This window comes from Morus notabilis, unplaced genomic scaffold (genome assembly GCF_000414095.1).
Source record: "Morus notabilis unplaced genomic scaffold, ASM41409v2 Scaffold916, whole genome shotgun sequence".
NCBI classification, from domain to species: Eukaryota; Viridiplantae; Streptophyta; class Magnoliopsida; order Rosales; family Moraceae; genus Morus; species Morus notabilis.
The window spans coordinates 69,312-96,020 of record NW_010361304.1 but is presented as its reverse complement, the minus strand read 5'-3'; the positions used below and the strand labels follow the sequence as shown (position 1 = coordinate 96,020).

The 26,709-nt window shown below is 38.8% G+C and overlaps 1 protein-coding gene across 2 annotated transcripts; it reads left to right on the top strand.

Annotated features, from left to right (window-relative positions):
- The first annotated feature begins 3,777 nt into the window (after positions 1-3,777).
- Positions 3,778-26,424, top strand: LOC21386419 (tobamovirus multiplication protein 1). Of its 2 annotated transcripts, none has more exons than XM_024166408.1 (13): positions 3,778-4,182; positions 4,693-4,743; positions 5,406-5,439; positions 5,567-5,653; positions 5,741-5,792; positions 6,904-7,081; positions 7,253-7,348; positions 7,479-7,539; positions 7,937-8,001; positions 8,133-8,207; positions 8,312-8,390; positions 25,227-25,381; positions 26,113-26,424. In XM_024166408.1, the coding sequence occupies exons 1-13, from the start codon at positions 4,078-4,080 to the stop codon at positions 26,134-26,136; spliced, it is 1,062 nt and encodes a 353-aa protein (XP_024022176.1). In that variant the 5' UTR covers positions 3,778-4,077; the 3' UTR covers positions 26,137-26,424. The 2 variants fall into 2 exon arrangements, with proteins under 2 accessions (XP_024022176.1, XP_024022175.1); XM_024166407.1 differs by having other exon boundaries at positions 25,227-25,393.
- Positions 26,425-26,709: the final 285 nt, after the last annotated feature.

Sequence of the window (26,709 nt, the reverse complement as noted above, 5' to 3'; positions counted from 1 at the left end):
TTAAAATTAAAATTAAAATTAAAATTAAAATTATTATTATTGTTATTTTTATTTTTATTTTTATTTTTATTAATAATAATAGTAATATTATTGTTATTATTATTTTTATTATTATTATTATTATTATTGTTATGGATCTTTTTCTAAGCGAACAACCAAACACAGTAATGTAATATTCCTAGGAATTTGAAAAAGATTCTCGTATAGAACCAAACATAGTAATATATTATTCCTAGGAATCGTATTACCCTCCATCACTTTTCTGGGAATATGATTTCTATTGATTCCTGCATACCAAATGCCCCCTAAAGGTAATCTTGACAAATACCTCATAAAAATACATGAGTCATAATTTTTACCATGTACTCTTGATTCATAACCTTTTTAGTCAAATAATTACACTAACAAAATGTAATTAATCAAGAGTAAGGGGTAAAGATTTAGACTCATGCACCCTCAAAGATAAATTCCCCATTTTTTTAAAACTTAATTATGTGGCATGATAATAATCTAATTTTATTAATTAACATAATTTTTTTATCAACTATTTAATATTTTATAATTTTCAGATTAATATCTTATAGTTAAAATAACGATATCCCTCAATAAATATATATTATAATAATTATTAAAACCACACCTAAAATAAAATATATATACATATCTGTATGCCAAAATGACCCAACGCGAGGGCAGTCGCACAATCTCAAAGTGGAATCACCACAGTCCCACTCCAAAGTAGAAAGCATGCGATTTTTCTATGTTTGCAGGGATTGGGAATTTTCCAATCTCAATTGTATACCTAATGCAATCATCCAATAAATAGACCATTTGTGTATCTTCATTCAGGTTTTCTCTCCTCTCTTCTTTAGAGCTAAGTTATTATCTATACATATAATTATTTACATTAAAATTCTCAGTATAGTTTTAGTATTATTTGTTGTGGATCAATATTCATATGATATTGCACAAATTACGAAAAAAAAATGTAATCTTAATTTTAGTATCTAAAATATTGAAAGAGAAGCAAGCAATCATTTTTCGAAATATTTTTAAAATAATCTAATAGTTGTTGAAATTATTTATTGGATAATTTTTAAGCAAATATTTGAAGAATTTACATTTATTTATTTGTCACATAGATCATTAAAATGAATAAATGTATAACTATAGTTGAGAATATTTTTAGTAAATTTGATGCAGCCATATCAGGAAAGAAATTAATATTTTTGGCTCGAAGTCAATTATTGCGGAAGAAATAGAAATTTTCAATTAACTAAAGAAATTTTTTTAGAATTAACACTTAAAATTTAATTTGAAATCAATATTGTCCTATTTCTTAAGTATTGCCCCTTTTGTTTAAGTTATTTAACTCAGGTTTATCTTAATAAAGGGGCAATTATGATTGAGAATGTCAATAATAGAAATATCACTTTTATAAAAGGACATTTTTGAACTTTTCCCTTAATTAGATTACCATTTTACAATTAAGAAAGTTTCAATTCGTAATAATTTGATCTAATAAAGTCAAGTTTCATTTTGGTTTACTTCTTAGGTAAAATATAAACTAGTTTTCTTTTCGTTTTTAATTTTTAAAATTATTTATTTTACTCTTTTTATTTGTAGTTTTATGTTATCATTGGAACAGTTTAACTTATATATATATTAGTCATATTGTATGTAAGAAATATATTTTTTTTAGTAAATGAAATTAGAGTGTTTACACTTCATATTTTTCTAATTTTCAATATTATTTGTGAATCACCAACATTTGATGCCAACTTCTAGCATTTTGCGTGAATCAATTGATTTTTAAACGGTTTTTTTGGTATTCTGTTTGAATAAATAGGTTAATTGATTTATCTCATTTCTTTTATTGTTGAATCAATAGCTTCCGCTACATCAAAATTTGAACAATTACAACAACAGTAGTTGTGCAAAATTAATCATTATCCTACTTCTTAAATTCTGTTATTTTATCTTAATTTATTGTAGATTGTTTCCACAAACATCTCCGAAAGTAATGTTTATCGAACCCTTTAAAGCACAACTATACATAACATAGAAATTAGACTTAAAAGGGTGGATAACGGTTAGTTTGGAATTGTTGTTGTTGTTTTTTTTTTTAATTTCGTTATATTTTAAGTCAGAAGTTCTTGTGACGAAAAGTATGTGTAAATTTTGTGAGAGATTTACTTCAAAAAAAAACAAAAAAGAAAAAGAAAATCTAAGAGGGGTGTTTGAAGTTAGTATAGCCCAACATAAATTTAGACAATATATGAGATATTTAAAAATAATTTGGCCATTTAAAAAATAAACTTAAAAACTAAAAGAAGGGATACTTTTTCTATGGGTGGAAAAATAAAGGAGATACTTTTTGAATTTTTAAAAACTCCGAGATAAAATTTGTATTTAGACAAAATTGAGAGGATATTTTTTGAATTTTCTCGACTAAAACATAAACAATTAAAACCGAAACTAAGACCGCCACAAAGCCGTCAATGAAATATAATTAACAAGAGGACCATTCAAGATTTGAGGTAGGAAGAATGCTTTGAGAAACAAGCGTTGAAGCTGATGAGATGCCTTCAAACAACAAAACTTGAAACCCGTGCATTACCACTGTCACTGTCTGGAGTTGACTCCACCACCTCCAAAAGAAGCCAACCACCATTCGAAGCAAAACCCGAAAGAGTACAACTACCAGATGATGAAAGCACTGGAAAACCATATGAGAAAAGCACCGAAAAACGCATCCAAGCCATTTGGATTCCATCCTTTAAACGAAATCAAATCCGCTCCAACTATGCCACCTAGCCAAATACAACAATTATCATCGAAAAGCTCACATGATACACACTCTGTTACCAATTTTTAAGATCAAAAGTCTAGTGATATGTCTAGAGGGGTCTTAGAATTCTGACCGACTAACTCTCTTTTTAGACATCAAAATTGAACAAATGACCGTGGAAGGTCTCTACTCATCAATAATCAGGAGAAAATCCACCCATATAAATGATGTCATATCATACAGGAAAGAAATAAGAAATTTAGTGAGAAATAAATGCTTGGGGGTTGTTCTTTTACATTTTTGAGTTAGAGTGACTTGAATGATGATCTTGAGTTGAGTTTGAGTTATAACTTGAGTTGAAGTTGTAACTTGAGTTTGTGTTTGGATGTGTACATTTGAGTTATGATTTGAATTGAGAATCTTTTTGAGTTTGTGTTAAGGTGAGTCAAAACTTAAATTTATATTTAAATAGTATTTTAATAAAAACTCAATGGTGATGAAAAATTTTAATATGGTATATATATAGGTTTTTATTCGTCTTTTCGTTGTGAATGTATAGAAAAAAATCATCTCAATTAGAATTAAAACGAAAAAGTTATGATATTTTTAAGAATATAAAAAATATTGTTCATTAACTTGAGTTCGAGTTTATGAACTCGAGTTGAAAAGAAAATTTAAACTCGAATTTAACCCCAAACTCAAATTTAAACTTAAATTTTATAAAAAAATATTAACTTAAATAAAATTATAATTTAAATTTAAATTTTTTTTAAATTTAGTTGGAAAAGAACATTTTAAGGTTCATATATCCCAAGTCATATCTGTGGGGGGTGTGAAAAAGCGATAATAGGAATCATCCGAGAATCACACGAAGCACCTAACGTTTCTTCCACAATCACTTGCTCGAAATTACCACCCTGCCCTCGTCATTTCAAAGTATTTACCAAAAGTACCACTTAACAATTTGATTTTGAGCCAAAAAAAAAAAAAAAAAAATCGCAGCAAAATTTTCTCTTCCTTTTCTCTCTGTGTGTCTGCGATTTTCCGACGAAGAAAGATTAATGGAACCAAAATCGCCCATCACGGATCTCCTTCCTCTGCCATGAAAGATTCCCTCGACGAGCTCTTCTTCTTCTTTTCTGTCCGCACGCTTCCCTGTTTCGGACCCAAATTACGAGCGTTTTCCCATTATTAGAAACAAGAGATAGAATTGAAGAGTAAGTCCTTCAAGAGAGAGAAGGAGAGTAGAGAGAGAGAGAGAGAGAGAGAGAGAGAGAGAGATTAAGATGATTGAATTGCGAGATGGGTTTTGCTTCCCGAGGGTCCTAGTGGGCGTTAATGTTGGTCTCGCTCTTGTTGATGTAGTTATTTCCGTCCTTGCATTTGCTCAGGTTTGTGGTTTTCAATTTCTGGGTTTGGTTTTGGATAAGAATTTAATTATGGCTAAAAGATGGCCAATGAAGGTTTTTGGAGAATGAAATTTGTTCGTTTTTCCATGTTGGGCTTGAATGAATGTGCGAATTGAGACGAGCATTTTGTGTTTATTGGGGTTGTTTATAAGTTTTATATGTAAAATGACTTAATGAGGAAATCCTTATTGGATAAGCAATGTGCTTGTTTTCTTGTTCCCAGAGCTGAGAGAGTTGGTTAATGTAGATTACTAAATGCAATTGGGTTGTAATTGGTCATGGAAAAACTGTAATTTACTAGAACTTTCCATCATTATCTTAATTTTTGCACCCGTTTAATGCTTTTATTCCCGAATTTTGTAGTTTTAAGCATTGTAACACTTTATTGAGAATGAGACACAAAGTTATGCATTTTGAGGAAATGAAGTTTATTGCACGTGTTGTTTGCTGTATATTGAAAGGATCATTACTCTGTTGTTTTGTGCATTGCAGTTAATCAGGATTCACTCGAGGAATTCGCAACTTGGGTGGACACGGCAGAAAGTAAGTGTTGTTTTTCTTGAATAGTTTTAAACCATATTCATGTCCAAATTCCGTCTCTGCACATATATATTATGTGGTATGTTGTGAGAATTATATTGCTGCTTTGTTTATTTGTTGAACTTATGGACTTGGGAAGTGATCTATATCTAGTCCTATTGAGTAGTTTAATAGTTATTCTTGGCTTATCTGAGGTGGCTTATTCTTTGGAAATGTTGGCTGTTTGGTACCATGTTAAATCATAACAGTATTTTTAAAGACAGTGAAAACTTACGAGTGATTATTAAAAGTTAGACGAGTAACTTTTACACTAGGAAGCGGTTCTCAGATTCTCAGTTCAAAACTTAAGTTGAGAAGAAAGAGTGGACGCTTTCATGCCTAAATGTTTCACATGGAAGACATGCATATGTAGGGAGGAAATTGTAAAACGCAGGAGTGCAAACTGCATGCCCGTACGTTCTGCTTTTTTGTTCAGCAGAGCTTGCTGATTTGGTGATTGTTTATTAGTATAACTAAAATTTTTACATCTACAACATTGGCATGAATGCTTGAAGAAATGCATCCGTTTGTTATATAATGTCTATTTATTGAGTAGAATTATCTTCCTAGCAAATCTTATTAAAGAATTTGTATTTAAAGTTAAACATGTAAATTGTATTTTGCAGGTGTTTCATCTGATGGTTGGCTCTTCTAACACGGGTAAGAGAATCTAATTTTAGCAATATAACTTAACTTTTATTTTAGTTATTTTGTCATCTTGTAATTTTTGGAAGTAATGTCATGTTATTGACCGAAATGAATTAACGTCTTGGTTTCTGCAACACAGGTTGCTTTTTATATTTTCTACTAACTCTTATTGCTGCTTGGGAGGGGTGGCAATGTTGGTCTCATTCTTGTGGCTTTGCTTTCATGGGTATGTTCCCCGTCATGTTGGCAATATATTTATACTTTCTTAATTGCTTCTTGGAAGTATTTGAATAGTTAAAATTTTGCTTTGCAGCTTTCCCCAATATCATGTTTTTTGCAGCGTTTCTCCTTCTTTTATCATTCTGGTATGTTTTCTTTTTTTGGTTACTTCAAAGGTTACAAAATTTATGTATGATATATTTCAACGTTAGAAAAGTATCATTGTCTAGGATCTTTTTGTTATCATTTTTTATCATGAATGCAACATTAAATGCCTTGTGCTTTACAAATTGTCATACGTTCCTTTTCCCTTAAATATTCTTGGAAAGAAGAATATGACAAACAAGTACTAACACATATAACAATCATGACTTTAAGAAAGCTGCTTTGTGTTTGTGAGATTACCCTTCTTTATGTCATTGATGGAAATTTATATTCTGTTTAAGTGTATAAAGATTTCATATGGGTTGTTTAAAAGGCCTTATTTGTTTCTACATATGAAGTGAAGAGATTGTTTGATATCGCATGTACAAGGACCTAAACAAAAGATTGAAATGGAAAGCTTCTAACTTACTTTTTTTTGTCTTTTGCCCCTTTGGTTTTATTCTTTCCTTTAAAGAGTGATTGGCCTATTCCCTAGTCGGTTTGATCCTTGTTCAAACTCATTTATGCTATGTTTTGTAATTGATGTTTTGTTGATTCTGCAACTCACAAAAAATCCTATATTAGTCAATAATTATGCAGGAACTGTCTTGTTATTTTCTATGCAATTCTGTATTTTGTGAGGTTGTATGAATTAAAGCGCATTGGTCTTATGATGCTGGTGTAAACTTAAGCACTGTTATTCGTGCCTTGAGGAGATTTATTACGGATCTATGTGTGGATGAGCAATGTGTTGAAATTTGTTTCACAACACATGTAGGAGCTCTTGTTTTCTTTGTCTAAAGAGTATAGGAAATCATTTAGGAACATATTAGATTGTTCCCTTTAAATTTTTGAATGTCAACTGAAGTTTGTATCTGGTTGGCAGCAAATGTCTCGTTTAATGGGTTTTTGGCAAGTTACTATAAAACATATATCGAATATTGCAATTGTTTTGGCAAAGTTGGCAAACGTTATCAATAATAAAGAAAGAAAAACCGAAGTCTGATTTATCTTTCTCAAGTTGATGATTTTGCAATTAGTTTCTTATAAGCTATATTTGGTGTTACATGGCTTCTCGCTCTGTGGTTTCTATAAAAGATAAATTTCCTATAGGGTTGATCTCTGCCATCAGGCAGACGACGAGGATGATGAGGAGGAAGAAAGCAACATTCAGGAATCTTTGTTGCAGAAGACATTTAACGAACGGAGTTCACTAAATACAGAAAATCATAGGAGATGTTTACCTTTCCGGCTCAGCCATATTCGGAGCCGCCAAAGAATTGTTATTTTGGTATGGAAATAATCCTTGGTTTCTTCCTGTGTTTTTTAGGCGTAACTGTTATATTACTGTCTCCTAACTGTAATGATTAGTCTCTAGCAATATATATATATATATATATATATAAGGAGTTTATCTGCTGCTTCATTTCTCAAATGCATTAACTCAACAATTATTTATCAGGTAACTCTTCTAGTGTTTGTTATAATGCTGGCGTGTGCTGTGGTAATCTGGATTGGGATGGGGAAAAATCCCATTGATTCTGAGATGGTGGCCCGGGTATGGCACATTGATTTTTTTATGAATTGTTACAAAATTCTGATGATACAAAGGTCATGATATTTTATTTTCATTTTCAAATATGAATGGTGGAACTCTTATTTATAGAAGACTTCAATCATTTGCACAGGTGTATGTAGATATTTTTGCAGCAGCAACACTTCTATTAGCAGGAGCACTAGCATGTTATGGTGAGAAACTATCATTTGACTTGGTTTTAATTTGCTTTCAGTTCTGAATAATTCTGCATTTGTTTCCGTTCCTGTTACTAGTGAACTCTCAAGGAGAAGTGCCGAGTCACTGACCTAAATAAATACTTTCGAATGAATACATTTGGATTTTTTTTCCTCATGTTTTTGTTTGTTACGACTTATCAACAGAGCCTGTTAATAATTTTTATTGCATTTATCCACTATTATTTCTTAAGTAATATGGTAAAGGCTGGGATTAGGTTTGCAGCATATTCAGTTCATTGGAAAGTTGATCATTGTTTCCGTGTCTTTGCATTTTCATTTTTCAATGAAATATCTTAACGTTCTTCTGGTCTATTATGGATATTTTCTCTTTTCTTGTATCTTTGGTGTTCAGGAATCGTACTATGCTTGAAAATGAGCAAAGTCAGAACTGAGAGAGCTTCTTCGGAGCTGTGGAAGGTAATAATTTGTTCTTCCATTCTTAAATATGATGTTATTTTCCCTCTTAGCCTACTGATGCCAGAAATAATTTGATTCGAAACTTTGTCAACATATCTGATTGTTTAGTGCACGAGCCATGTTGTTCACAGGTTGCAGGTTTAGCTGTTGTTTGTGTTATATGTTTCACTTCAAGAGCTTTTGTGTCTCTGTTAACTGACATTCCAGTAAGTACTTTTCTGTTGGGTATTAATGTCGTTTGTATATCACTCAAATATCAACTTTCCCAAATAGATCTCTCAAAGTTCACTCTTGATTATTCTTGGTGCAGATGCTTTATCACCGGCATCAAGAGCAAGTGAATGATAATGTCCGTACTTCTCTTCTACTAATTTTATATTACTTTGTAGGTAAGTGAACTGACGACCCCTTCAAAATTCATCATTTGACGACCCCTTCAAAATTCACCTAATAATGTGCTTTAATTTTTTATTGAGTATTTCACTTAAACACAAGTAACTCATATGGCTATGTTTTCTTTTTTATTTTATTTTCGTTTTTAAGGAATCATGTGATTATGTGTACCTCTAAATTTGAAATCTATATTATTATGTTGTTGTTGCATCTTGTTAGGTCTCCTCCCATTAAGTTTGTGTATGCGAGAAGGAGGAAGAATGACAAGCAAGGGCAGGGCGGTAATTTGAGTGAGAATTAGCCTTGGGAAGGCAATTCAGTTAGGATTTGCGTCTCGGGAATAGGGGAGGTTAGTCAGATATGTTTCGGTTAGTAGTAGTGGCTGGTTAGTGGGAGCAGGGAGAATAAATAGCCTAAGCTTGGTGTAGAAGGGGTCGTGAATTTTGCTGTAACAGAGTTAGTCTTTGGAGGCTAGAGGGTCCCCGAATTCTCCCACTATCTGTATTTTCCTTTCATGTATTTGAGTTAATCAAAAAGTAGACCATATCGGGTCATTTCATTCATTCCAATTCTGTTTTCATTACGTATACAATTGAGATTCATCAGAAGTGTTACCAGGACCCTAACAATTTGGTATCAGAGCCTTACGATCCATGGCGAACCAGCAAGATCGATTGGGACAAGTGGAGAGGAGGCTGAACAGCTTCCAGGATACGTTGCAGTCCTTCGAAACATTGGTGGATCCGGTGCCAAAGTTGCAGGAAGACGTGGCGACGATGGGAGTGAGGCTTGGCGAGGTACAGGGAGTGGTCGCCGCAATGGGAGCCAAGGTGGACGGAATTCAAGGCGCGATCCACCGACTTGAGGAGCTCATGATCATACAAGCTCGTCCCCAACGCTCACCTCCAAGAAGGCTCAGGGAGGACTACTCGCCCCCAGGTGGTATCCAGGATGACCAAACTCCACCCAGGCGCGAACCTGGCCGTCCGGCACGTGCAGATCCAAGTCTTCCAAGGAGAAATCAAGCGCGGGGAAGGGAAGGCCACCACCGCTATCGATCTCTAGAAAGACCTCGCGTGCGGGCCGAGCACCGAGGTAAGAAACTTGAACTTCCGTTATTTCATGGAGATGATCCACATGGATGGATCTTTCGAGCCGAACGATACTTCGCCATCAACGACATCGACGAAGGAGAAAGGGTGATGGCGGCGTCTATTTGCATGGAGGGAAGGGTTCTGGGTTGGTATCAATGGCTGGACGCTCAAGAGCCATTCGTGGGCTGGGGAGACCTCAGGGATGCGATCCTCCATCGTTTCGGCCGCTCTAGGGAGGGTGACCCAACGGAGAGAATGATGGCTCTCTGGCAAGGTGGGACGGTGGCAGATTTCAGAGAAGAGTTTGAGTCCTTGGCGGCCACGATGAGAGGTATACCTGAGAGTGTTTTCAGAGGCACTTTCCTTAACGGGCTGAGGGAAGACATACGGGCTGAGGTCAAGATGCACAGGCCCATGAACTTGAACGAGGCCGTGGACTTGGCCCAACAAGCTGAGGACCGTTTGGATGCGGTGGATCGGATCCGCAAAGCTCGGGCGGGTCGAAATACCCGTGTAGAGTGGGGCGGCATAGTGGGTTTCAGCAACCCGAACCCGAATCCACCGCCTAATACCACCGCAGATAGAACCGAGAGCTTCCTTCGATCCCAAACTCCTTGAGACCTAGGGCTCCCCAATCGGAATCGTGATTCCCCACCTGCTACGGGTTCGGCGATGGGTGGCGGATCCAATTACCGGCGACTATCGTACGACGGGGTCCAACAGAGGTGAGCTCGCGGTTTATGCTTCAAATGTGACGAGATATTCAGCCCAGGCCACAGATGCAGGAATCGGCAAGTGCAAGTTCTCCTGGCAGTGGGCGAGGACGAGGGTAGTGAAGAAGAAGGCCGTGAGGTCGCGGAGGAGCAGACCCAAGTCATCAGAGATTCGACGGAAGAGGCTTTAGGGCTCTCTCTTAACTCCCTCAAAGGTATGACAATGGCAAAAACCATGAAACTAAAAGGGACTCTGGGAGAACGGGAGGTGATACTCTTGGTGGACAGTGGGGCTTCCCACAGTTTCATATCTGCTGAACTTGTGAACAGCTTGGCCATTCCCACGGACTTGTCTGTCCGACACAAGATTGAGGTAGGAAATGGGATGAGCTTCCAGCAGAGTGGTGTACGCCGAGGGGTCCACGTTCTCGTACAGGGACACTTGGTAATCGAAGATTCCACGTTCTCGTACAGGGACACTTGGTAATCGAAGATTTTTTCCCATTTGAACTGGGCAGTGCCGATTTGGTGTTGGGCATTTCGTGGCTGAGAACTTTAGGGGAAGTCCGTGCAGATTGGGATAAATTTACCATGCAATTCCAGCAGGGGTCGGAGTGGATTTGTTGGACGGGGGACCCTTCTTTGTGTTACTCGCCGGTTAGCCTGCGTTCCCTGCCACGAATATGGAACCATTCTGGGGTTGGGGTGCTCCTGGAAATCTGCGCAACCCAGGACGGAGCCGTTGAGGGAGATGTACAGCCACTTCCGGCAGGGTGCGAGCAGTTTATCCGGGAGTTCCAAGCCGTATTCAGCATGCCGAAGGGGTTACCGCCACGACGAACAAGGGAGAACTGCATCGTCCTCCGTGATATGGCGTGTCTCCACCCAACATCTGGCCCTATAGATACCCGCAGGTTCAGAAGGCTGAAATTGAGAGGCTGGTCACGGACATGATGGCCTCAGGTATCATTTGACCTAGCAGTAGTCCTTATGCTAGCCCGGTACTATTGGTCCGCAAGAAAGACGGTAGTTGGCGTTTCTGTGTCGATACCGAGCGCTGAACCAGTTAACAATCCACGTCAAATTTCCAATTCCTATCATTGATGAGCTGCTTGACGAGTTACATGGGGCAAGGGTGTTTTCCAAGCTGGATTTAAAGTCGGGCTACCACCAAATCAGGGTCCGCGAGAGCGATGTGGAGAAGACGGCATTTCGGACGCATGAGGGGCATTACGAGTTCCTCGTCATGCCCTTCGACCTTACTAATGCACCGGCCACGTTCCAATCTCTTATGAACTCAGTATTTCGCCCTTTCTTACGGAAATTCGTTTGTCTTTTTTGACGATATTTTGGTGTATAGCAGGTCGTGGGAGGATCATTTCACGTGAGGCAGGTGTTGGAGGTGTTGCGGAGGGAGGCTTTATTTGCTAATTTCAGCAAATGTGTTTTTGGACAAGAACAGATACACTACCTAGGGCACGTACTCTCTGCTGGGGGTGTGTCCGCCGATCAGTCTAAGGTCAACGTGATGTTGTCATGGCCTACTCCACGGAATGTCCGCGAGCTACGGGGTTTTCTCGGCCTCACGGGCTATTATAGACGTTTTGTTCAGGGATACGGTTCCCTTGCTCGCCCCTTCACTGATTTGCTCAGGAAAGGTGTTTTCAGTTGGAATCCCGCAGCAGAGGAAGCTTTCCTTCAACTCAAACGTGCGATGACAGAACTTCCAGTCCTGGCTATGCCGGACTTTACTAAATTGTTCGTCCTCGAAACCGACGCTTCTAGCAGCGGGGTAGGCGCGGTTTTGATGCAAGAGGGCAGGCCGATCGCTTACTTTAGCAAGATGCTTTCAACGACCTCCTGTTTGAAGTTGGTTTATGAGCGGGAACTTCTCGCCATTGTGTTGGCCGTTCAAAAATGGAGGCATTATCTCTTGGGGCGGCATTTTCTCATTCGTGCCGATCAGAGGAGTCTTAAATTCCTCTTGGATCAATGGATTTTACCGCCTGAACAGCTGCGATTAATAACAAAGCTCCTTGGATACGATTTTGAGGTCCAGTACAAGCCAGGTGCAGCGAACAGGGTCACAGATGCCCTTTCGCGTAGGGAGGAAGCCTCTCCAGTGGAGTTTGCGGCCCTTTCCATCCTTCACGAGTTTAACATGTCGGACCTCCGACAGGATCAACTCCCAGACCCTGGTTGTCAAGACATCATCCGCAACATGAACCAGGGACGTCCAGCCAGTGAAGGTTATGTTCTCCGCAATGGTTTACTGTGGTTTCGGGATAGGTTAGTGCTGCCTCTTTCTTGGACACCCCAGGTGTTACATGATTTCCACAGTTCGATTTTAGGGGGGCACTCTGGGTTTTTACGCACCTATAAACGAATCTCAGCAAATTTCTTTTGGAAAGGCATGAAGCAAGTTATCAGAGATTATGTATCCAGTTGCGCCGGCAGGTCTATTACAGCCCCTTCCGATACCACAGCAAATCTGAGAAGATATAGCTATGGATTTTATTGGCGGACTCCCGAAATCGAAGGGCATGGACACGATCTTGGTAGTGGTGGACCGCCTCTCCAAATACGCGCACTTTTGTCCCCTGGCTCACCCTTACACGGCAAAGCAGGTGGCTTTGTTATTTGGTCGCGAAGTAGTCCGCTTGCATGGTTTTCCCCGCTCGATTGTTAGCGATCGCGATTCGATCTTCATAAGTTTATTCTGGCGTGAACTATTCAAGTTGCAGGGCACTAAACTTCAGTCGAGCACTGCATACCATCCGCAAACGGACGGCCAGTCCAAGGTGACCAACCGCGGTTTGGAAACCTATCTCCGCTGTTTTTTGTGTGACAAGCCGAGGTCTTGGCTTCTATTTCTGCCGTGGGCAGAATATTGGTTCAATACTTCATATAATGCGTCCATTAAGTGTTCTCCTTTTCGAGTTGTTTATGGGCGTGACCCCCCCACTCTCCATCGTTTCCAAGATGATTCTACGGCCGTCCATGAGGTTGCCACACAGCTACAGGAGCGCAATCAAATGTTGGATGTCCTTAAGGAACACCTCCGTTTGGCACAGCAACACATGAAACTATTTGCAGATCGGCATCGCAGGGAGGTACAGTTCGCTCCTGGCGATTTGGTTTTGTTGAGACTCCGCCCTTATTTCATGAAGTCCCTCGCTCGGAAGGTTAACGAGAAGCTCAGTCCACGCTTCTATGGACCATTCGCAGTTTTGGAGAAACTTGGTCCGGTTGTCTATTGCCTAGGCTTGCCCGCCTCTGCCAAGATTCATCCCGTGTTTCACGTATCCCAGCGGACAGCATTACCAAGGTCAACCACTTCCTTAGCAATTGTCAGCCGAGTTGGAGTTAGTCGTCACGCCGGCCGCTGTTCTAGACTCACGTACTATCCTGGTTGGGGGGCGCCATGTTCAGGAAATTCTGGTTCTTTGGGAAGGCCTACCGTCTTGGGATGCCACTTGGGAGCCTGTGGCTGTGATTAGGGAACAATTTCCAGGTTTCAACCTTGAGGACAAGGTTGTACTCGAGGAGGGGAGTAATGTTAGGTCTCCTCCCATTAAGTTTGTGTATGCGAGAAGGAGGAAGAATGACATGCAAGGGCAGGGCGGTAATTTGAGTGAGAATTAGCCTTGGGAAGGCAATTCAGTTAGGATTTGCGTCTCGGGAATAGGGGAGGTTAGTCGGATATGTTTCGGTTAGTAGTAGTGGCTGGTTAGTGGGAGCAGGGAGAATAAATAGCCTAAGCTTGGTGTAGAAGGGGTCGTGAATTTTGCTGTAACAGAGTTAGTCTTTGGAGGCTAGAGGGTCCTCGAATTCTCTTCACTATCTGTATTTTCCTTTCATGTATTTCAGTTAATCAGAAAGTAGACCATATCGGGTCATTTCATTCATTCCAATTCTGTTTTCATTACGTATACAATTGAGATTCATCAGAAGTGTTACCAGGACCCTAACACATCTTGACTTGACTTGTAAGTCTATGAAGTGTACGGGAGCTTATTTGTGACATTTGCTTCAACTCTCAATATTTGGTTTAATTAATTTATATCCATTCTCATTTTCTTTTTATTCGGTGTGAGGCCTTTGGTTCTCACGTAGAAATAAGAAGTGAAATCACAATGATTTTTAAACCTTGGTGGAAACAGGCACACACTCATCAAAGTACTTGAGCTTGCCTCAAGTGGCTATATCCACTCCCATTGCACTCTAGAAGTTTGTATTTGTGCTTGGCAAGAAGTTCCATTTATTACTATTTATTTTTTTAAAGCTATTGGCCATTAGGAGAGCTCAAAAACAATCAAGTCCAGCTAAGTGTATTTATTCTGCTTTTACGTTTTCTTCAAGTGGCTTGAAGTCTTATATGGATTTATACACACTAATAAGTAACACAAAGTACACTATTCGGACGTAGACATTTCAACTCCGTTCAAGACCAAGGGTGATTTATTTCCTTTATCTACACTACTTAACATTACGTGTCTTCAGAAAGAAACAAAAACAAACCATTAGATGTTTGCGTTATAGGATGATTTTATTACTTTGCTTTGACAACTTGCTGCCTTTCAATCAAAGTTCTGACCTACACTTGGAAACGAATTTCTATAAAAACTGGCATTTGTTCACAAATAGTTGTTCTTGCAGGTTGCTTGTATCAGAAAGAAATGGCTATTTTCCTCTTTAGTAAATATTCTTAGTGTCACAGAAAAGAACTATGATTTTCTGTTATTATGAATAGACAAATTACAAGGTATTATATAGCAAATTACAGGAGAAAGAATAGGAAACTAAATCATTCCTAAATCAGGAAACTACCTAATCCGAATCCCTTAAATCAAGGGATTTCTAACTAATTCTCCTAATCTATTCACAACTCATTTACACGTAAACTCTCACCCTCAAGCTGAGGAATATATATCTTCCATTCCCAGCTTGAATACAAGATCATGGAAACTCGAACTGTTCAGCCCCTTTTTTAGAACATCAGCTAATTGTCGTCTTGATGGAACATAGGACACACACACTAATCCTTCCTCCAATTTTTCTTTGATAAAATGTCGATTAATTTCAATATTCTTTGTCCTATCATGTCGTATAGGATTATGAGCAATATTGATGGCTGACTTGTTGTCACAATATAGCTTCATAGGACCTTCCCATTTGATTCGCAGATCATCTAGAATAATCTTTAACCAAAGTAGTTCACACAATCGTTGAGCAATGGCCCTGAATTCTGATTCTGCAGATGACCTTGCCACCACGTTCTGCTTCTTGCTTCGCCATGTTACCAGATTGCCTCCAAGAAAAGTACAGTACCCTATAGTTGATCTTCTATTCACCAGCGAACCTGTATAGTCAGCGTCAGTGTATGCTTCTAGAGTAAGGGTATTGTTCCTTTTGAACAAAATTCCTTTCCCTGGATTGCCTTTCAAGTAATGTAGTACCCTGTAAGCAGCTTGAAGATGAGGTTCTCTTGAGTCATGCATGAATTGACTGATCACGCTCACAGAGTATGCTATGTATGGCTGAGTGTGAGCAAGGTATATGAGTCTACCAACCAACCTCTGGTACATTCTTTTATCGGCAACTGGTTCTTCTTTAGCTTCTCCCAACTTATGGTTCGGATCCATTGGAGTAGAGACTGGCTTACACCCAATCCTCCATGTTTCTGCTAATAGATCAGTCACGTACTTTTGCTGAGATATGAAGATCCCTTGTGTTGAATATGCCACCTCAATACCGAGGAAGTACTTCAGTTTTCCCAGCTCCTTTATCTCGAACTCTCTTACTAATCTTTGCTTCAGTTCATGCTTCTCTCTTTCACCATTTCCAGTCACTATGATGTCGTCCACATAGACTAGAAGAGCAGTCACTCCCTCAACAACCGAATGCTTAATGAAGAGAGTGTGGTCACCTTGACTTTGTTTATAACCAGACTCCTTCATCACTCTTGTAAATCTCCCAAACCATGCTCTAGGAGATTGCTTTAACCTATAAAGGGCCTTTCTCAGCTTGCACACTTTGTTACTTGTGTCCCCCTCAAATCCCGGTGGAATATTCATGTAGATTTCTTCATCTAAGTCACCATGAAGAAATGCATTCTTGACATCATACTGTAGTAGCTGCCAATTAAAATGAGCTGCCAATGATAGCAAAATTCTCACAGTATTCATTTTTGCGACTGGAGCGAAAGTCTCCTGATAATCCACTCCATAAGTTTGAGTGTATCCCTTGGCCACCAATCTTGCTTGATATCTCTCCAGGGATCCATCAGCCTTGTATTTCAGTGTGAAAATCCACTTGCAATCAACAACATTTTTCCCTCTTGGTTTATCAACAATCTCCCATGTTCTATTCTTTTCTAATGCACTCATCTCCTCTTTCATAGCCTCCTTCCATTCCCTTTTTGACAATGCCTCAGAAACAGTATTAGGGATAACAATGGTGTTTAAACTCACAATGAACTTTTTGTGGGCTGATGACAGGCGTTTAAGAGAGACATAGTGAGATAGTGGATAGATTGGATGTTTAGTACACTCTCGGGGACCTTTTCTGACAGCAATAGGAAGGTCGAGGTCATTTGTTGGATCAGTGGATGTTTCTTCAACCGGTTGTGTGTGAGGGTGGATTAGATCTTATCGTGATCTCATTCCCAGAGCCTGAGTTGGATTCTTGGACTTGTGGCAGTTTTGGAGCAACCTTTCTCCTTGAATACACTTGGGAGAACCTTGGAAAATTGTGAGTGACACTGGCTGGGACAGGAGGTGACACGGGTTCAGGAGTGGCAGAATGGGGTGACTCAGAAGTGGTTGCCTCAGAGGACTCTGGTTCACCAACACGAGCTGGAACTTGAGTAAGAGGAAGATCAAGAGTGTTTAGGGGTTCAAATGACTCACAAGGACTATCTTCCATTATTGGAATCTCCCCCTGAAGAGAGGACTTGGAGAAAAAAGGTTTATTTTTTGTGAAAGTGACATCGGCAAAGATGTGGAATTTTCTAGATGAAGGGTTGTAACACTTGTACCCCTTTTGAGTGGATGAGTAACCAAGGAAGAGACATTTGGTGGCTCAGGGATCTAGCTTGCCTCTATGTTAGCTGTGGACATGGACAAAGGCAGTGCATCCAAAGACCCGTGGTGTGAGACCATTTGAGGTTCTGAAGTGAGGATAGAAAGTATTGAGGATTTCTATGGGACTCTTGTTGTCTAACACACGTGAGGGAAGTCTATTAATCATGTATGTGGCTGTAAGAACTGCCTCTCCCTAATAGGACTTAGGAACATTCCCTTGAAAGAGTAAGGCTCGGGTGGTGTTTAGTAAATGTCCATTTTTTCTCTCAGCTGCCCCATTTTGTTGGGGTGTGTTAACACAGGTTGAATCATCAATAATGCCTTGTGATTAAAAGTAGGGTGACAAAATGTGATTGAAGTAGTCTCTAGCATTGTTTGTCCTAAAGCTTTTTATTTTAACCCCAAACTCGTTTTGAACCATTGAGTGAAAATTAGGTATAACAATGCTCACATCAGATTTTTGTTTTAGAAGGAAAAGCCATGTAACCCGAGTACAATCATCAATCAAAGATACAAACCAACGAGCCCCGGAAATATTAGGTATAGTAGAAGGACCCCATATATCACTATGAATCAAATGAAAAGGATGAGAACTTCTTTTATTGCTAATAGGAAAAGATACACGAGTATGTTTTGTCAGTTCACAAACATCACAATGAAACTCAGAAATATCTAATCTTTGGAATAAATGAGAAAACATGACTTTCAAAACCCTAAAAGATGGATGACCTAGGCGTAGGTGATACAGCCAAATGGCATCCTTATTTGAGGAACTGAGAAAAGACAGACAAATTGCTCCTAATTTTCTGAGATGATTCAAGATGATAAAGGCCGCTCCTTTCCTTAGCAAGTCCAATCCTCCTCCCCGAGCCCTGATGCTGAAAAACACAATAAGAAGGGAAAAAAGTAGCATAGCATTTAAGATCATTGGTAAGTTTTTGAATGGACACAAGGCTGAAAAACACAATAAGAAGGGAAAAAAGTAGCATAGCATTTAAGATCATTGGTAAGTTTTTGAATGGACACAAGGCTGGCCGACAGTTTTGGTACATGGAGGACATTTTTAAGGATAAGGGTAGGTGTGATATGGATATCTCCGGTCCCTGCAACAATGGCTAAAGAACCATTGGCCACTATAATTTTTCTGTTACTCGGGCATGGGGTGTAGGTTTGGAAGTGTTGAGATGTGGGAGTCATATGGTCTGTGGCACCTGAGTCTATTATCCAAGAGTTAACATAGAATGTTTCTGAGGCATTAATGCAAAATGGAATGGAATGTTTACTTGAAAGAGCTAAAGAATAGGTCCCTGAAGGCTTATCAAGTGATCCCAACAAGCTCCTCAATTTCTCAATTTCTTCCTTGTTGAATCCCCCGGTTGTTGAATTTTCCTCAGTTTTGGGTTGCTCGGCTATGTGTGCTTGAGGCCTCTGCTGACCCCCACGGTTGCCCTCACGGTTTCCCCACTCACGGCTTGGTGGCTTACCATTCAGCTTCCAACACGTCTCCTTTGTGTGCCTTGATTTCTTACAATAGGTGCACCAGAGATTGTCCTTGTTCTCCTTCCACTGATTTTCTCTACCTGGGTGTTTAGGCGGATCACCCTTTCCTTTCTCTTGGTGATCTGTTTTTGCTACTAAGGCTGACCGGTCCATGGTTGGTTGTTCAAGCATAATACTCCTTCGGCTTTCTTCCGCTCGGATCAGTGAGATTGTCTCTTCTAGAGATAGTGTGTTCCCCTTGCCAATGATTTGAACCCTAACCTAATCAAATTTTGGATTTAATCCAGCCAAGAAATCGTATATCCGATCTCTTTCAATGAAGTTCTTCAAAATGGCAGCATCCTCAGGACACTTCATCTCTATCACTCGGGAGTAGTCCAGTTCTTGCCACAGATTTTGCAACAGGTTTGCATATTCCGTGACAGATTTGTCTCCTTGTTTAGTGGCTCCAGTTTTGATCTGAATCTCATACACTTGAGCATCATCACGAGCCTCCAAATATGTGCAGTGAATGTAATCCCAAATTTGCTTTGCATTAGTCAAGAACATACATGTGTCACTGATCGTTGGATCCATGGAGTCCCATAGCCAGACATAATCATGGAGTCTTCCTCATCCCATGCTTCAAAGGCTGGATCCTTCGTCTCTGGCCCCTTTGCAAGCAGGTGATTAAGTCTCCCCTTGCCCTTTAGGTATGTGCGAACAATTTGGGTCCATTTGAGGTAGTTCTTCCCATTAAGCCTGTTGGAGGCTCGGATATTCTACAAGTCTTCGGTTTTCTGAACAGAATTGGTTTCTTCGGATGGGTTGCTAGAGATGGTGGTTTCTGAGGTTGACATGATGAAGAAAAAAACACAGCAATTAATGCTGTCCGAACAGGGATTATCGAAGGAAGAATAATAAGGAATGGCAACGATGAAGGCTAAATCACAGCAATTAAGGCTGCCCGAACAGGGATTATTGACGGGGAAATAAGAAGTAATGGCAACGATGAAGGCTGGAATACACATAAAAAGAACCCAGACACGCAGCAATGAAGGCTGCTCGAGAAGAGAAAGAAATCCCATAAAAGAAAAGGCCCTAGGGCTCTGATACCATGTCACAGAAAAGAACTCTGATTTTCTATTATTATGAATAGACAAATTACAAGGTATTATATAGCAAATTACAGGATAAAGAATAGGAAACTAAATCATTCCTAAATCAGGAAACTATCTAATCCGAATCCCTTATATCAAGGGATTTCTAACTAATTCTCCTAATCTATTTACAACTCATTTACATGTCTACACTTAGTAGAAGTGATAATGAAAATGTAGGCTTTTAGAGAAGAGAAGAGAAACTTCTTATTTCTCATTCAATAACTTCATACACACCCGCCTCCTTATATAGATGAGCCAGAAGATAACAAATAAAGGGAAATAAAACAAATAAGGAAACAAACCAAAAAAGAAGGAAACTGCCTAAACACTAATCCCATGACTTTAGAGAAATTATTCTGAATAAGCTAACAATCCTCTTACATAATTACTCTATATTCGGCCACATACAGCAATAGGACAGCCAATCATTCCTAATTTACCGACACCCCCCCTCAAGTTGGTGCATAGATATTGATCATGCCCAACTTGCTTACAAATCAAAATTCTGCCCAAGTAACCCTTTGGTGAAGACATCGGCAATTTGCTGAGTTGTAGGCAGGAAAGGTATATAGATGACTCCATTTTCAAGCTTCTCCTTTATAAAGTGTCTATCAATCTCCATATGCTTTGTCCAATCATGTTGAACTGGATTATTAGCAATGTTAATAGCTGCTTTATTGTCACAAAACAGCTTCATCGGAAACTCCACTGGTCTACTAAGTTCTTCTAGTATTCTCTTTAACCAAAGAATCTCACAAATCCCTTGAGCCATTGCCCTATATTCTGCTTCTGCACTACTCCTAACCACCACACTCGGTTTTTTGCTTCTCTAGGTTACCAAATTTCCCCATAGGAAGGTACAATATCCAGAGGTAGATCTTCTGTCAATCGCAGACCTTGCCCACTCTACATCAGTGTAGACTTCAATCCTCCGTTGATCACTTTTCCAAAAAATATAATCCTTTCCTTGGAGTTCCCTTTAAATATCTTAAAATTCTGTAAATTGCTTCCAAATGTTCTTCGTAGGGAGAATGCGTAAACTGACTCACCATACTTGCCAGCGAAAGAAATGTCTGGTCGAGTGTGGGATAAATAGATTAACTTTCCCACCAGGCGTTGATATCGACCTGTGTCTACAGGAACTCCTTCCTTAACCTCCCCAAGCTTTGAGTTAAATTCCATAGGAGTGTCTGATGGTTTACAACCACTCATTCTCGGTTCTTTCAACAGATCTAGGATATACTTCCATTGGGAAACTACTATACCTTTTTTAGACGTAGCAATTTCCATTCCAAGGAAGTATCTAAGCGGTCCTAGATCTTTGATCTCAAACTCGGTAGAGAGGCTCTTCTTCAGTTTATCCATTTCCTCAAGATCATCACCAGTGAGGATAATATCGTATGCATAAACAATCAAAACTGCAATTATTCCTTCTGCATAAGTCTTCATAAACAAGGTATGATCAGTCTGCCCCTGTAAGAAACCTTGAGTGTTTACAAATCTTGCAAATCTATCGAACCAGACCCTTGGGGATTGTTTAAGTCCATATAAAAACTTCCTCAACCTGCAACATTTTTTCCCAAAGCTTTCAATAAATCCTGGGGGAGCTTCCATGTACACTTCCTCTTCTAAATCTTCATTTAGGAAGGCATTCTTGACGTTCAATTGATGTAGAGACCAATCCAGGTTAACTGCAATATAAAGTAGCACTCTTATAGTATTCAACTTAGCAACTGGTGAAAAAGTTTCTAAATAATAAATGCCATAAGTTTGTTTTAACACCTTATCAACCAATCGAGCCTTGTATCTCTCTAGTGACCCATCAGAATTGTACTTCACGGTGAACACCCATTTACACCCAACTGGTGTTTTTCCTGCTGGAAGGTCCACTTTCTCCCATGTCCTATTCTTCTCAAGAGCTCCCATCTCCTCAATAACCGTCTCCTTCCATTCAGGAACATTTAGAGCCTCCTGTATATTCTTAGGAATAACAACACAAGACAATTTTGAAGTAAAAGCTCGAAATGATGGAGACAGACTCTGATAGGATAGAAAATTATACAATGGGTGATTAGTACAAGTTCTAGTTCCCTTCCTAAGAGCAATGGGCAAATTTAAAGTTTCATCTGATTCTGATATAGAAGCTGGTTCAGAAGACAGACTTGATGGGACTTGCTTCGGACTGAAACTTACTTGACTGATCCTCAACCTCAGGATTTGTCCTCGAGTTAGTTTCTTGACCATGCTCCAAGTTGTTGGTTCTTTTCTGTTGTTCTGGATACTTCCTTGAATAGACCATCCCTTTATAACGATGACCATGCGTCGCACACATTTCAATCCTTTCATGAATTTGATTTTCCAAGGGCACAAAAGAAGAATCCCTATTTCCATTATTTGAGACATCACAATTTTTTGAAATAGAATCATGAAATGCGTCCACACCATTTTTCAGTTTCATCAATTTCCTTATGAACATTGGGTAAAAAATCATCTAACAACCAACCAAAAGTCGAATCTGTACCTGCTCCCCCCCCCCCCCCCCCCCTTGAAGATGAGTCAAACTGAAAAATGGTTTATCTTCAAAGAAGGTTACATCCACAGAGACAAAAAAATTTTGGGATATTAGATCAAAACATTTGTATCCCTTCTGGGTTGAAGGATAACCGGCAAAGACATATTTTTTTTGCTTTAGGATCAAGTTTTCCTCGATTAATATCATGAATATGGACAAACGCAGTACACCCAAACACTTTAAGTGGGAGATCATGTGAGAGTCGAGAGGAAGGAAAACATGTTTTAAAGCAATTCAAAGGGTTTGAAATTTTAAAACTTTTGAAGACATCCTATTGATCAAATATGTAGCTGTAAGAATAGCTTCACCCCATAAGTATTTAGGAACTTTTGTTGAAAACATTAAAGATCTTGCAACTTCTAAAAGATGTTTATTTTTCCTCTTTGCTATCCTATTTTGTTGAGGAGTATTATTGCATGAACTTTGGTGGACAATACCCTTTTCAACAAATTCTTTGCGATTATCACTTCTGAAAACTTGAATATGAGTTTGAAATTGTGTTTGAATCATTTTATAAAAATCTTTAAACACATTTTTAGTATCCGATTTTTCATTAAATAAAAATACCCATGTAATCCGAGTATGGTCATCAATAAAAGTTATGAACCATTTTTTTTCCAGTTTTTGTTTTAATTCTTGAAGGCCCCCACACATCACTATGAATCATAGTAAAGGGTTCTGTGGCCTTATAAGGTTGTGCTGGAAAGGATGCTCGACGATGTTTGGCAATTTCACAAATTTCACACTGAAATGAAGATGGATTTTTATTCATAAAAAGCTTTGGAAACATATCTCTCATATAATAGAAACTTGGATGACCTAATTTAAAATGCCATATGCCAAAATATAATTTCATTTTCACTAAGAATTGAAATAGAATTGAGACAAGTCTTCTGGGATTGCCTGCTCAAGTCATAACCATCTTCGAAGAAATAGAGACCTCCAACTTGCCTAGCATTGCCAATCATCTTCCTTGTGGTCAAATCCTAAAATTGACATCCAGATGAAGAAAAATTAGCTTGACAGTTTTGATCGACTGTTAGTTTACTGATTGACAACAAATTACAAGAAAACTTAGGAACATGGAGAACATTATGGAGTGTAAAACAGGGAGAAATAATAATTGATCCTTTTCCGACTACTGCTGAGAAAGAACCATATACTATTTTCACTCTTTGATTTCTTGCACATGAACTATAGGATGAAAACAGTTTAGAGGAACCGGTCATGTGATCTATTGCCCCAGAAACAATTATCCAAGAATCATTTGAATTGACACTAAAATAGGACGCAACTAGAAGGTTACCTTTCTGAACCAGAGAATAAGAAGGATTTGAGTTAGAGAAATTTTGAGACTGAAGAATTTTACAGATTTGCTCTATCTGTTCCTTTGTGAATGGTTGCGTTCCAGAGGAGATTTCGGGCCCTAATTCAGTCGTATTGGCATGGGAGACACGATCATCTCAAGGTGGTTTTTTCTTCCACTTGTTCGGCTTTTCATGGATTTTCCAACACGTCTCCCGAGTGTTCTATGGTCGTTTACATTGATCGCACCAAGGCCTTGTTTTGCTATACCTCCTATCTCCCTCAGCTTCGGTTCCTCTGGACAAGAGCGTTGACCCTTCTTCCTCTGGTTCGGCTTTCCTAATCATCACTTTTCGCCTCATCTCTTCTCTCCTAATTTCAGAGAAAACCTCTCGGATAGAGGGCAGAGTTTTTCTTCCCAATATCCGGCCTCTAACCTCGTCCAATTCTTGGTTCAAACCTGCAAGAAAGACAAACACGATCGTTCTCCTCTTTTTTTGTGTCGAACACTATCATTCGGACACTCCCAATCATCTTCATAACAAAGATCTAACTCCTGCCACAAGGTCACAAGCTCGTTGTCAAACATGGTAACATTCCGGTCTCCTTGCTTGGCTTTCCATCATTTTGTTTTCAGTTCAAAAATTTGGGAGGAATTTTCAATGTCTGAGTACATCTCACAAACTGCATCCCACGCACCCTTGGCTGTCGGTAAGAACATGTGCGGCTTTCCAATGGTTGGTTCCATTGAATTAATTAGCCAAGCTGTGACTAAGGAATTTGCAGACCTCCATGTCGCCTCCAGTCAAATGGCCGAGCTTCCCTCTGCCATCAATCTCCAATTTTACTGATTGAGCCCATGCCAAATAATTTTGGCCATTCATCTATGGTTTGTTAATTGGAAGGACATATTCGAACCAAAGACACTTTCGCCACTGCTGGTCGCTCCTCCGCCGCTGGTTGCCGGCGCTGTACTGCGTGATTGTGCATCCTCTGCTGAAGTACCACTTGAACCGGTCATCGCTTGCCATTAGTCCATCTAGGGCAGAATTGAAGAAGAATTTCTAGGGTTGTTTTTGGTAAGAGTCGTGGCTCTGATACCATGTAAGCTTTTAGAGAAGAGAAAAGAAACTTCTTGTTTCTCATTCAATAACTTCATATATACCGGCCTCCTTATATAGATGAGCCAAAAGATAACAAATGAAGGGAAATAAAACAAATAAAGAAACAAACCAAAAAAGAAGAAAACTGCCTAAACACTAATCCCATGACTTTAGGAAAATTATTCTGAATCAGCTAACAATCCTCCTACATAATTACTCTCTATTTGGTCATATACAGCAATAGGACAGCCAATCATTCCTAATTTACCGACAGAAAATAACCTTGCTTGATTAGTTTTTCATTGTTTATGGCTCCAGGTTTTTCAATCCCCTCAGCCTTCCTATTGTGGGTCATGAGAGAAGTACCGCCCCTAGTAACGACTAACGTTCAAGAAGAATCAGCTACATTAACTTTCATAAGTGATGGTTCGGCTGCAATACAAAACCCTCAGCGCTGGACAACGGTAACAAGCGTGAGTAATCAGGTCTGCATTTTCGTCTTTTTTTTTTTGGGTTCTTTTACATTATTTCTTTGATTTTTAGAGTACAGAACAAGGATAGATTTACTGACCTTTTGTACAGAAAATGAAATGACTTTAAGCTTTAAACCTTCACTTTAACGCCTGCTTGCGTTCACGCTGACATGCATAAACCATTGAATGAAGCAGAGGAAATTCGTTTCGATTGTTCATAGAAAATCAAATTATGAAAAGATTATTTCTTAAAATGTAAGCACATATTAATGAAACAGAGTATTAGGCAGCCGCAGTCCCACTTCAAATGTCGTAATAATTGGTCTCTGTTAATTGTGATAGCGGCTGTAAAAGAAATGTTGTAATTGGTTTCGAATACTAAAGCTGTGAAGGGGACTGTGGCGGAGCATTATAGCAATGTAAAAAGTTGTAATATGAATTCTGACTTCCACGGAATATGGGATTTATCCAAGTTTAGAACAGTGTAAATTGAGGAAGGCTCATCAGAAAAGAATAATTACCGATTCGCTTCACAGCTGAGCCAGAATTTTTGTGTGATCATGTGACGGTCTTTCATTGAAACCTTGCTTATTTACAAGGAAATGAAATGAAAGTCTTCATTTGCTTTATGGCTGACGTTAAACCATAAGAAACCAACCACTTCGACTTTTGATTTTACATTATTGTATGCGAAGACGAGGCAGCTTCTAACCAAGAGCTTGGACGTGCAGATATCAAGAGCAAGTCCTATATGACACGGTTTATGTATGCGAAGTATGTTCTGTGTTCTATTAAATTTGTACTTGCACGCTAGATTCGGATGAACAATCTTTATCAGCGTAACAGCTTGGGAGACATGAAAGATGAGAATGAAAGAGGCTGATGAATATACCTTCTCAACAGGCATTTGGAGTTTAGCCGTAAGGTTGCCAATGCCATGGTTTTGACTATTAAATTTTCATTTCGGTTTCAGGCATGTAAATAGTACCAATATGCACAAGCGATCTTTTCATGTTATAGAAATTTTTGTGTTTTTTCTATTAGTTGATTGAATGTGAATCTGCTTGTGTTTTGTAGCCTTTTTTCTCTGATATCCCAGTTCTTTGTTATGGTTAACTTTGCTTGAATTAGAATGAAAAAAGAAAAAAAAAAAAATCCATGTTCCTTAGTTGAAGGGACAGATATATATCATCTCTTAAATACAAGATTTTTGCTTACTTTTTCTCATTAAGTAGTAATTTGAGGACATAATTGGGTAGTCCTTAATTTTGAAAAAAGAAAAGAGAAATCTTGACAAATGCACTTGTCTCTTAAAAGTGCATGGATCT